The sequence below is a fragment of the Aphidius gifuensis genome, linkage group LG1 (genome assembly GCF_014905175.1).
Source record: "Aphidius gifuensis isolate YNYX2018 linkage group LG1, ASM1490517v1, whole genome shotgun sequence".
NCBI classification, from domain to species: domain Eukaryota; kingdom Metazoa; phylum Arthropoda; class Insecta; order Hymenoptera; family Braconidae; genus Aphidius; species Aphidius gifuensis.
Genome location: NC_057788.1, coordinates 28,700,573 through 28,712,836, shown reverse-complemented (window position 1 = coordinate 28,712,836; position 12,264 = coordinate 28,700,573). Strand labels below are relative to the sequence as shown.

Below are 12,264 nucleotides of genomic sequence, written 5' to 3'. Positions count from 1 at the left end.
AATTTTAAATATAAATATTAAAATTAAATTATTCAATAAATAATAATAATTACATTTATTAATTGGGTATAGTATTAAAATAATTAAATGAAAAAAAAAAGATTAACATTTTTTTTTTTTTTTTCTAAGATTTAAAAATAATTAATAAAAATAAATATTATACGATTTAAATTAATAATTTTCGAGCAAAAATTATTAATAATTATAAATAACAATAATAATAATTATTATAAATATTATTATAATATTTATATTTAGTTGTTTATTTACTTGTCAATTTTAAATTTTCGCGGTCAAGATGGCTGTCATGAAAAAAAAAAAGTCGCCTTAATAAAACGATTATACCCGAAAATAGCCGAGCAAAATTCAATGAAATTTCAACAAAAAAAAATTCCGACATAAACGCCATTTTGTATTATTTTGTCTAGAGAATTGTGTGTTTAGAATTGTAATTGTGTTTTATTATCGTTTAATTATAAAAATATTATACATTAAATTTTAACAACTTTCAACATTCTTAACAAAGGTGTGTATAAACAATTAAATTATTAAAAATACTAAAATAAACAATAATTAAATTAAGTTTATTTCAATGTTCATGGCGTGGGTTTTATCGATCGACAATATATTACTCCAAACGACCATCGTCATTTATTCATTGTATATATTATTATTATTGATAAAATTTTTTTTTTTTGTTTCAATTGTTTTTGAATAATAAAAGTATCAGTCATCAATAATTAACTAATAAATAATTGACAATCTACATAATAACAGTGAATTTATTAATAATAATTATATACTTGAGTTAATTTAGCAAATAAAAAAAAAAAAATGGCGTCATTAACTTGTCATTATTATTAATATATTTTTCAGAGTGTTCAAAGGCTCCAAAATTGATAAAGAAACAAAAATGTCGCGTTATCGCGAATGGGATTTATCATGCAAGGTGTATGTTGGTGATTTAGGAAGTAGTGCTAGTAAGCATGAAATTGAAAATGCATTCAGCAAATATGGACCATTGAGAAATGTATGGGTTGCTAGAAATCCACCTGGTTTTGCATTTGTTGAATTTGAAGATCCTCGTGATGCTGAGGATGCTGTTAGAGGACTACATGGAACGTAAGTATATTCATACTTTACATCTAAATAAACACTGTCAAAATCAAATCTCATATCTTGTTCAATCATTGTCTAAATAATAAAAATAGGTCAATACATATTTAAATAATACTTTGATTGATTTTTTAAAAATAATTCAATTGTTTTTTTCTTTGTTTTCTATGAAGACGTTGCTGTGGTACTCGAGTGAGAGTTGAAATGTCATCTGGACGTAGTCGTCGAGGTGGTGGTGGTGGTGGAGGAGCTGGTGGCGGTGGTGGTGGTGGGGGAGGAGGAGGAGGACGCAGAGGTGCACCAAGGTATGTTTATGATTAATAAATTAATTTCAATTAATATTTAATTGTTATTCAAGCTGGTTATTCATGTTTTAAGTACAAAAAGTTTGTTGTTTTGTGTGTAAATTGAGTTTTAATTATTGTTGTTATTTCATTTAATTGAATTTAATAGTCATTCAAGTTAATGCATGCTTTAATCTGGATAATTTTTTATTGTTTTTTTTTAATTGTAAACAGTTAGTACTAGAGTTTTATTATTTTTATTGATGGAAATTATTTAACACTGTTGTTTACACACTTGTTGCAATAATAAATAAATTAGCTTTTTTTATTATTATTATTGTGTTTAAATAAATAACACTAGAAATCACAACACCATGTCATTTTTTAGATCCAGATCAAGAAGTCCACGCAAGAAGTCTGTAGAGCGTTATCCAAGGTAAATTTTTTTTATCAAATTATTTTATTTCTTTTAAAAAGCTTCTTTTTATTTAAAAAAAAAAAAAAAAGTATTTATTGGTAAAATCAATGTATGCTAAACAAAATTTATTTTTTATTTTCATCAGATCTTTGTCCAAGAGCCCAAAGAGATCACCAATTAATCGTTATTCAAGGTAAGAAGAAACTAAAAAAAAAAATTAAAAATATTAATATTTATATTAATTTTTCATTATTTTACGTTATTATTTTGATCGTTGATTGAATTAGATTAGTAAAAATAATTTACAGCATCGTTATCAAGTGACAAGAAACCTGTCAACTTGATAAATTATGTACGTATTGTGTTAGTTGATTGAACAGGAAAAAAATAATATAAAAAAGAGAAAAAATACTTGCTTTAATATATAAAAAATAATTTATTGTTTTTAATTATTATTGCACGTAGTATCACTCAATTAATCATTATAATTTTGATTTAAAAAATTATACAAAATAGTTGGGTTTTAAATTATTAATTATTGCAATAATAGAATATTTAATTAATGCGTTATTTGATAGCGTAGCAACAGATGGAAGACGATGTAGTTTAATCAAAAAAAATAAACATATTTATCACATTGCACATATTAATTCTTTTAGTCCATGAGCTGGTGACAAAATCACTTGAATTATTTTTAAATAATCCAATAAATAAAGCCTTAAAACTAACATAAATATCAGCTTTATTTCGAATTTCGATTTTCAATTTTAAGCGGATTTAGAGCTTCAATGAGTCCATTTAGCTTTAAAAATATTTCAAATGATTTTGTCACTAGCTCATCGTCTATAAACGCACTTACAAACAAAAAAATAGAAACAATTTTATTATTATTAAATTGTTTATTCATTTTTTTCATTTTAAATAATATTTATTTATAATTTTTCTTATCATATATAACAGCACAATAATATCCGGTTTTAAAAATAACAAAAGTGGGCAGTTTAATAATTAAAATAATATAATAATAATTATATATATAACACATAACAGTTAATTTAAAAAAAACATCAAATATATAATATAATATTATTATAAAAAATATAGTGACACGGAGTATTGTTATATTGGTAAAAAAACTGACCATTGCAGATTCTACCAGTGTCAGCTCCTAGCTCTTCTCGTCTCCCCGCCACTACTACTACTTCTACTACTACTACTGCTACTACTACTACAACAGCCTCCGTGAACAAAAAAAAAAATATCAAAAAAACTAGCAATCAAAACTGAATAAAAAAAAAACAAATCAAACAAATTGCCTGCCCACTAACCTCCCAATCAGTTCACCATCAGTCACCATCAGTCACCACCGTTAGGAGAAAATAAAAGTCGTCTGTCACAACGTCTGTTATCCTCGCATTAATACGACTTCTTCAGATCTACCACAACTTCTAGACTACTTAGGAGCATCTTAAATTTCATCAATAAAAATAATAACAATCAGAACGCGTATGAATTCTTCGATTACAAAAAAAAAAAAAAAAAAAACAAACAAAAATAAATAAATCAAATAATCAATCAAATAAAAAACAAATACAAAAATCAACGCGTTGCAACCCAAACGTTCTTCTACTGCTACTACTCGTCAACCATCACAAGTTAAAATACTTAGCTGAACAATGCGAATCGTCCACTTGTCTTCAATTGAGCCAAATGCAATATGATCACCTACACAACCATCCCACCACCCAACCAAGTACTACCATCACCATCACCACCAACCACCACCAACCACCAACCACCACATGCTCACAGTTGTCTGGTATTTCACCAATTTTCAATTGTTTTTTATTATATTTTTTTATTTTAATTTATATTTATTTTATATTATATATTCACTGAGCAAATGATTAATTATTTTTTTTGTTTAATTTATTTTTCATTTATATTATAGTTTAATTTGTTGTTTTTTTTATTTCTTTTACATTTTCAAACATGATATATACTCATTTTTATACACTATCGTTTGTTCAGTGAAAACCAATTTTTTTTTTTTTCTTTTTTATTAAAATAGTTATTGTTAATTGTTTAATAAATTTTAGTAGTGATTGTCATCTCATACAAACATATTTATAAATCTTTTTTTTTTTAAACTTTTTTTTTCTATTAAATTCGGTTGGAAATTTCTATTAAAAACAAGTGTTGGTTTCGATTTGATGATAGAATTTTTTTTTGTTATTTAGTCTATCGAATTTTTTGAATTGAATAAGAAATTTTTTTTTTTTTGTAAATTTTTTTTAACTCTCTCATAAGTGATATAAATTTGAGTAAATTTAATATAATTTTTACCAATTATTTGGGCATTATTTTGGTATTTCGAGTTTCGAAAAATTTGATTTTGTAAATTGATTAAAAAGTAAATTAATTTTACTAAAATAATGCTCAATAATTATCGTAATTATTATTCATCTTGTAAATATAATTTAATTCTAATAAATGTATTTTTTTTTCTCTTTTAAATTTTAGATCAAGATCACGTAGTCCCCGCAGGCGATCATTGACACGTAGTCGCAGCCGAGACCGTCGTTCTCGTTCCGACTCACGCGACAGACGGTACTAAAAATAAATTAATTATCGTTGATTAACAACAAGCTTATTTATGCAAAAAAAAAAAAACATTAATTAATAATTGATATTTACAGCTAGGTGCTGTAAGTCATAAACAACCAGGACAAATTTAATGAAGATGATTGATTAATAATAAAATTTAAAATTTAAATCAACAAATAAATATAAGAAAAATAAAAAAAATCTAAAATTAAAAACATCACGTTTTAAAATTATATACACTGTAACTGGTTTAATAATTAAAAAATTGAAGTTATTAACTTAATTTTAAAATATAACAATGAAAAAAAAAAATTTTTTTTTCAAGCTTTTAGCTCTACTCGTATCAAAATTTGAGTATTTTTTTTTTTTTTTTTAATCCGTTACATTGTCAGTGATTTTGACTATAATTGAGTTGTAAGTTATTTTGTACTCAGAATAAATTAATAAAAATAAAATAATTACTGTAATAATTCATTTAATTAGTTTTCATTTAAACAATATTTTTTTTACAACTATAATAATCCTAATTTTGTCATAATTTGCTGCTTTAAAGTTAAAGAAATTTAAGTGTCGAAAACTTTACTTATATCTTTGCATATATTATTTCGAAAATCTATTCACATTTTTCTGCTAAACTAAACTAAACCTGTTTGATGAAAAACATCGGGTCTTAGAAATATTTTTTAATAGCTGACCTGAACATCGCCACCTTGGAGATCCGATCGGATCCGATCGACAACTCGGAACGCAGCCCAAAGAGGTCTCTCTATTTTTGTCTATTAATCTATTGGAAATTTTATTTTATTTTTTTTTTTTCATTTTATAAATAAAACATGATAAGAGGACAAAACATCATTAATATATAAATAATTATAATATAAAGAAAAAGAAAGCTTGTCATTAGTTGTCTACGTGTCCTCCTCCTCATCAGTTGATCAACTTAATCGAAACCGTTTTTGGATACGCTCATATTTTATTATTTGATTTTGAATTAAATATTCAAACTTAATTGATCAATTCGTTCTTATTGTAAGTACATAAAATAACTAAATTAATAGCTAATTATAATCATAATATTTAAATTAAATTTACATGTTTTTTTGAACCTTGTTAAATTATTATATTATTTTGAAATTCAATTTTTACTCTTAATATTATAGTTTAATTTTTTTATTAATTATTTTCAATGTTTTTATCAATTTAATATTATTTTAAAATGAAAAATGGTTTTGACATTGTACCACGTGGCAATAAGTTGTTCCATCAACTAATACGCCATTTCGTTCTTCATATTTTCTATTTAAATTGAAATAAACAATTCATTGTGAATTTTTAAGCATAAGCATATTAATATAAATGAATAAATAAACATAATGAATAAATTATTAATTTAATATCATTTTAAACAGAGAAACAATGAAATAAAATTTTAGGAAAGTTATAAAACGTGGCTACACCCAAAATGGCGTTCGACATTTTTAATTTTTTAATTTTTTCCTCAACTTTTAAACAATTTTCAATATATAAAATAATTTAATGAATCATTTATAATAATTATTAATCAAGTCTTTTTACATTGACAAAAATATATCTGACCTTATTTTTATTTTTAATTTATCGTTAAAATATATAAATAAATTTTTTTTCTTTCTTTTAGTTTTTTTTATCAGTTTAAAAATGGAATCACACATTGGAGAAAATTCATCATTACATCATGATGATCATCACGATCATCACGATCATCATGATCACCATGATCACCATGATAATACAATACTGTATAAAATACTTGCAATGATTATTTTATCATCCGTCAGTATTTTAATGGGTTTAATTCCAATTTTAAATACAAAATTTTCAAATTCCTCTGACAGGTATAACAATATAATAATTTTTTATTCTCAATGTATTTATTATTTAAAACTATATATAAAATAATTGCTTGATTTACATTTAGATGTTCAAAAATAATTAAAATTTTGATGGGTTTTGGTGGTGGTGTATTACTTGCCACCATATTCATTCATCTTTTACCTGAAGTAACTAATGAAATGATTGAAGCATTTGAAAAGAACAAATCAGATTTTGGAGGACCAGCCGTGGTTTTAATTATGTTTTTTGGGTAAGTAAATTATTTATAAAAAATTAAATATATTTTTAAAATTTATCATTAAAATATAATATATGTATTACAGATTTTTTATGATGTACTTGGTAGAAGAAATTATGGAAATTATAATTAAAAAACAACAAAAAAAAGCAGAAAATGGATTGAAAAAAAGTTCAATTCCAAGTATCAGTACTTTAGTTGGTGATGTAGAAGATGTTTGTTCAAAGAGGTAATAATTTTTTTCAAACTAATTGTTATGTTGTTATTAATAATAAATTTGTATTAAATAAATAAATATATATTTACAGACATCATAAAGATTGTGAAAATGGTAATCATGGTCATCACGAACATCATAGTCATCATGGCCACCATGGTCACCATAGCCATCATGGTCATTCTCACATTCCAGCTGTAATACTAGAAAACAGTAAAAATTCATTGGCTGGATTGTTGAAAGGTTTTTTTATAATTTTGGGAATATCAACACATGAATTATTTGAAGGTCTTGCATTAGGATTCATGACACATCAAAATGATGTTTTACAAATGTTTTTAGCTGTTGCAATTCATAAATTTGTCATTGCATTTTGCATTGGAGTACAGCTACGTACTTACAACATCAAATCCATATTCAGTATTATTTACATTACCATATTTGCAATTGTTTCACCAATTGGAATTGGAATTGGACTTGTGATTATAGAAGTTAATCAAGAAAATTCAAATGACACCAGTATTGTTCCAATTGTTCTTCAGGTAAATTCTTGAATAATCATCATTAAATCTTCTCTATAAATCAAATTTATTCAACTTTTAATTATTATTTATTTTCATCAATGTAGGCAATTGCAACTGGTACACTTCTTTATGTAGTATTCTTTGAAATATTGCAAGACAATCGTCGTGGAATCATACAATTTCTTTCAATTTTCATCGGATTTATTTTGATAGCTGTTATTCAATTATACAGTAAGATATTATAAATATTTTTTTGCTTTTAAATTAATGTAATTTACATATATTTATATACATTTTCTTTTTGTTTATTTAGCTGGACATCATCACCATCATCATCATGGCGATGGACATGATCACCATCATCATCATGGCGATGGACATGATCACCATCATTAGTATTTTAATATTTCTCTATCTTAATTATACATTATAATACCTGAAATATTACTCTAAAAATTTTATTAATTTCACATCATTATGATACTTTTTTTTGTCCATGATAGTATTGGCTATATTCAATTGTTATTAACTAACTTTTTAAAATAATTGTTAAACATTTTTTTGATGTCTCAAAGTAGCTACAAATTAACTATATTAATGTTAAATTTTTTATAGATAAAAAAATACCAAGTTTAATTGAAATTAATGATCTATACAATGAAATAATTAATGAAAGATTAATATTGGATTTATAGATTACATGTTAATAATTTCTTAATTATATATTTCAATATATTATTACACTAACATTTGATTAATGAGTAATATAATTATATTACATATTAATAACACACAAAATACAAGTATTAATTAGTTGTTAATGATCTTACAATTAACAACAATTAACAAATATAAATATCATTCAAAGTTAGCTGTTGATATGTACCAACTATTGGTAATAACGATTTTATGTCATTAAAAAAAAAATACACTCTCTTTGTCTTACAATAAAAAAAAAAATGCATCGCCATTTTGATGCTTTTCTACCAATCATTACCAATTGTTACTGGTGCACTCAGTACTGTGTACATATTTTTTTTTTGTGTTGTGCTGTACATCAGTGTATTGTCTAAACTGTCTAAATTTTTTTCTAGACTTTTTAAAAACACTATATTATTAATTAAAAAATAATTTTCTACATAGAAATACACTTGTAAGTACATCATAAAATATCGACAATAGTAATAATAAAATTTTTCATTATAAATTTATAATTAAAATGATATAAAATTATATTAAATTGTTATTATTTTTATTAAAGTGCATTGTTGACTAGAAACTGCAACGCCCTTATTTTTTTATTGTCTTTAATTAATAATAATAACTTTTTATTATAATGATTATTTATCTTATATAAAATTATTATTTTGATAATTTATTATTAAATTCAATTTGAAATAAAATTAATTTTTTTTACTGTTAAAATATAATTTTATTTTGACATTGTTTTTGTTTTTTATTTACTATTATTATTTTTTATATTTTATCAAATTCAATTATTTTTATTTATTGTTATATATTTTATTGAATTATTTTCAAAGCTATAAATATTTATTACTTGATATATTTTTTTTTATAGAATATTAAAATTATAAAACAACTTATAAAATAATGTCACGTTATCGAGAGTGGGATCTTTCGTGTAAAGTTTATGTTGGAAATTTAGGAAGTAGTGCAAGTAAGCATGAAATTGAAAATGCATTTAGTCAATATGGACCATTAAAAAATGTATGGGTTGCTAGAAATCCACCTGGTTTTGCATTTGTTGAATTTGAAGATCCTCGTGATGCTGAAGATGCTGTTAGAGGTTTACATGGAAAGTACGTATATTTTTTATATAAAAATAATATAAATTAAAGCTTATTTATTAGTTAAAAAAAAAAACAAAAAAAAATATATTATAAATTTATTATTTTTATAAATGAAATTGGAAAATTTTTATTTCGATTTATCAGTTAAATTAATTATGCAGACGATGTTGTGGAACGAGAGTCAGAGTTGAAATGTCATCAGGAAGAAGTCGTCGTGGAGGAGGTGGTGGTGGTGGTGGAGCTGGTGCAACACGTCGACCTGGTCCAAAATACTCAAGGTTAGTAGTTTATAATATTATTAAAATTAAATTAAAAGTATCATGAAATAATTGAGACAAATTAATTACTTGCTATTACAAAGAAAAACTTGACGATTTGCCAAGTAAGAAATTATTGATGAAAGTAATTTTGGATTCAATATTTCAATGATTAATATTTGCACAAATATATTCTTAACCAGTTTAAATTTACATTCTTTAATTATTGTTAAATAATTCGCAATTGGTTAATGCTTATATTAAATCTAATTAACTTTGCTGGGAAAAAGAATATATTGATAAAAAACACAAATAATTTAAACTAAAAAAAATAAAAGACACTCAACTTCCTGGCATTTTTAGTAATTAAATAGGTCGAGGTCACAGTGCCAATGTTTGAGATCTATAGGTCAATATAAATTTAAACACAGAGAAAAATTTAATTAAATTATTTTACTATTTTTGGCTTAGAATTTTTCTCTAAATACCATTTGATCTAATTTTTTTCGTTTCTTCAAGATTAACTGTCAATTAATTAATTAAATTTTCATGAATACAACATGAATATTTATTTAAAGAATGTATTTTTAAACTTGAAATAATTTAGTAACAAAAATTATTGCTCAATGCATTTTAAAATAACTCTCATCATTGTTGATTTTTATAGAAAAAAATCATTAAATTAAAAAAAAACTTATATAGAACAAGAATTTATTAAATACTTGTTTTAATCTAGACTAGAAATAAAATTTATACTAAAACACAAAATATTTATTAATATATATAACATAAATAAAATTTTAACACATATTTTTTATTACTATTAATATCAATAAACATCATTGTTACAAAATTAAAACATAACATATTAATTATCATATAAAATTTAACAAAGTGGGCAGTCTAGGATAATGAAATAATTTTAATTATAATATTAGCTAAACAATGATATACAGATATTTCGACTGGTATATAATAATGACATGAATTTTGATTATTTATATTTGGTAAAACTGACGTTTACAGATTCTACCAGTGTCAGCTACTACTAGCTCAACTTGTCTCCTTGCCAAAACGACCACTACTACTATTACTATTACTACCATTATTATTATCACATCTACTACAACCACCATAAACAATATCGAAATTAAAAATAAATAGCCTGTCTGCCCACTAACTTCCCAACCAGTTCACCATCAGTCACCATGCAAGTCATCTTTAGAAGAAGACATCGTTTGTCTCTTGACAGTCCTCTATTAAGTTACCCTCAAATAGACAACTTCTTGCGGGTCTACCACAACTTAGGAGACTACTTAGGAGCATCTTAAATTTCATCAATAAAAATAATAACAATCAGAACGCGTATGAATTCTTCGATTACAAAAAAAAAAAAAAAAACAAAATAAATAAATCAAATAATCAATCAAATAAAAAACAAATACAAAAATCAACGCGTTGCAACCCAAACGTTCTTCTACTGCTACTACTCGTCAACCATCACAAGTTAAAATACTTAGCTGAACAATGCGAATCGTCCACTTGTCTTCAATTGAGCCAAATGCAATATGATCACCTACACAATCATCCCACCACCCAACCAAGTACTACCATCACCACCAACTACCACCACATGTTCACAAATTTCTGGTATTTTACTGATTTTTAAATGTTTTTTATTATATTTTTAAATTAAAAAAAAAATTAATAAAATATGTGGATTAATTATTGTTGTATCAAGTTTTAAAATAGACTTATTATTAATTTATTAAATTAATATTTAATAAAAATAATAATTTAAATAAATAATAATATTTAGTCTCAAAATTAATGCAAAATTTTTTAAATTATAAAGTGTAATAATTAAATGTTTTTAATCATTTTTTTTGAATACCAAAGTAATATTTTTTTTATTTTATTATTTTTTAAACTTAATTGATTAATTTTAGTTTATTAAATTTTTTTTTTTTTTGATATTTAATTTATTTATTATCAATATTTATTTGTTTTATAATTTTTAAATTTTAATGTATCGTGTTGGTATTAATTTTTAAAAATATTTACAAGATACAAAAAAATTGCAAATATTAAATAATTAATTTTTGTTTATTTGTATTTATTATAAAATAAAATAAAAAATACTATCATAATTTTTTTATGCTAAATTTTTAGATCGCGTTCACGCAGTCCAAGAAGAAGATCTTTGAGCCGTAGTCGCAGTCGTGATCGTCGTTCACGTTCCGAATCACGAGACAGACGGTACTGATTTTAAATTTAAAAAATAGAAAAATCTAATATATAACTAGATCAATTGTTTTTTTCTTTTTGTATACTAAAGAAGCTAATAACAATATTACATAAAATATAGATAATATAATTGTTTTAATAATTTACAGTTAGGTGCTAAAAAAATAAAAATAAAAATAACGTGGAAATCTTGATAAGAGCCGAATGGGATTATCTGACAATGATAAGTTAAATTTAAATGTATATAATAATTAGAAATGTTCACTAAAATAATAAAAATAAAATAGTTATTATTATAATAATATCACATAAACCAAAATGGTTATAAAATTGTTGATTAAACAATTAATCGCATATTGAATTTGAAAATTCAAACAACAAAAGAAAAACAATTGTTAAACAAAAAACATATATCAAATTAATTTTCCCAACATATCTATTAATTGTAAAATTCGTACTACAAAAAAAAAAAAAATAATTTATATTCTAATTTTATCATTTTATATTTGTTAAATTTTTTTTTGTAAAATAGATTTAAAAATAATTAATTTATTAATATATAAATTAAACAAAAATAATTCAGTTTAAAAAAAAAAATTGTATTAAATTTATTTTTTACTTTGAAATTAATTAATTTATAAATTAAAAATAAAATAGTAACACATAATAATTT

General features: G+C 23.2%; 3 protein-coding genes across 7 annotated transcripts; all 3 read left to right on the top strand.

The window, feature by feature from the left end:
- The first annotated feature begins 389 nt into the window (after window positions 1-389).
- LOC122860178 (RNA-binding protein 1-like) lies at window positions 390-4,598 on the top strand. Of its 3 annotated transcripts, none has more exons than XR_006374430.1 (7): window positions 390-526; window positions 877-1,122; window positions 1,290-1,421; window positions 1,789-1,836; window positions 1,964-2,011; window positions 2,968-3,637; window positions 4,342-4,431. XR_006374430.1 is itself a non-coding variant. In XM_044163875.1 (7 exons), exons 1-7 carry the CDS (start codon window positions 593-595, stop codon window positions 4,519-4,521), a joined length of 633 nt encoding a protein of 210 aa, XP_044019810.1. In that variant the 5' UTR covers window positions 590-592; the 3' UTR covers window positions 4,522-4,598. The 3 variants fall into 3 exon arrangements, 1 of the variants encoding a protein (XP_044019810.1); XR_006374429.1 differs by lacking the exon at window positions 390-526 and adding an exon at window positions 590-660; XM_044163875.1 differs by lacking the exons at window positions 390-526; window positions 2,968-3,637 and adding exons at window positions 590-660; window positions 4,518-4,598 and having other exon boundaries at window positions 4,342-4,428.
- Window positions 4,599-6,096: 1,498 nt separating this feature from the next.
- LOC122860160 (zinc transporter ZIP1-like) lies at window positions 6,097-7,743 on the top strand. Its single transcript, XM_044163850.1, has 6 exons — window positions 6,097-6,299; window positions 6,383-6,547; window positions 6,621-6,764; window positions 6,844-7,294; window positions 7,381-7,507; window positions 7,590-7,743. The coding sequence occupies exons 1-6, from the start codon at window positions 6,103-6,105 to the stop codon at window positions 7,670-7,672; spliced, it is 1,167 nt and encodes a 388-aa protein (XP_044019785.1). The 5' UTR covers window positions 6,097-6,102; the 3' UTR covers window positions 7,673-7,743.
- A 514-nt stretch (window positions 7,744-8,257) lies between these two features.
- Window positions 8,258-12,258, top strand: LOC122860184 (RNA-binding protein 1-like). 3 transcript variants are annotated; one of them, XR_006374431.1, is made up of 5 exons: window positions 8,258-8,429; window positions 8,856-9,096; window positions 9,249-9,365; window positions 10,371-10,994; window positions 11,517-11,621. XR_006374431.1 is itself a non-coding variant. In XM_044163883.1 (5 exons), exons 2-5 carry the CDS (start codon window positions 8,888-8,890, stop codon window positions 11,742-11,744), a joined length of 417 nt encoding a protein of 138 aa, XP_044019818.1. In that variant the 5' UTR covers window positions 8,260-8,429; window positions 8,856-8,887; the 3' UTR covers window positions 11,745-11,904. The 3 variants fall into 3 exon arrangements, 2 of the variants coding, with proteins under 2 accessions (XP_044019818.1, XP_044019817.1); XM_044163883.1 differs by lacking the exon at window positions 10,371-10,994 and adding an exon at window positions 11,741-11,904 and having other exon boundaries at window positions 8,260-8,429; window positions 11,517-11,603; XM_044163882.1 differs by lacking the exon at window positions 10,371-10,994 and having other exon boundaries at window positions 8,260-8,429; window positions 11,517-12,258.
- Window positions 12,259-12,264: the final 6 nt, after the last annotated feature.

Bases quoted from the DNA above. Each gene is read 5' to 3' on its own strand.
- LOC122860178 (XM_044163875.1), top strand. From the start codon at position 593: ATGTTCATGGCGTGGGTTTTATCGATCGACAATATATTACTCCAAACG. The intron at 1,123-1,289 runs GTAAGTATATTC...TTTTCTATGAAG, and splicing joins GTTAGAGGACTACATGGAAC to ACGTTGCTGTGGTACTCGAG. The intron at 2,012-4,341 runs GTAAGAAGAAAC...TTTAAATTTTAG, and splicing joins CCAATTAATCGTTATTCAAG to ATCAAGATCACGTAGTCCCC.
- LOC122860160 (XM_044163850.1), top strand. From the start codon at position 6,103: ATGGAATCACACATTGGAGAAAATTCATCATTACATCATGATGATCAT. The intron at 6,548-6,620 runs GTAAGTAAATTA...TATGTATTACAG, and splicing joins GTTTTAATTATGTTTTTTGG to ATTTTTTATGATGTACTTGG. The intron at 7,508-7,589 runs GTAAGATATTAT...TTGTTTATTTAG, and splicing joins AGCTGTTATTCAATTATACA to CTGGACATCATCACCATCAT.
- LOC122860184 (XM_044163882.1), top strand. From the start codon at position 8,888: ATGTCACGTTATCGAGAGTGGGATCTTTCGTGTAAAGTTTATGTTGGA. The intron at 9,097-9,248 runs GTACGTATATTT...TTAATTATGCAG, and splicing joins GTTAGAGGTTTACATGGAAA to ACGATGTTGTGGAACGAGAG. The intron at 9,366-11,516 runs GTTAGTAGTTTA...CTAAATTTTTAG, and splicing joins CCTGGTCCAAAATACTCAAG to ATCGCGTTCACGCAGTCCAA.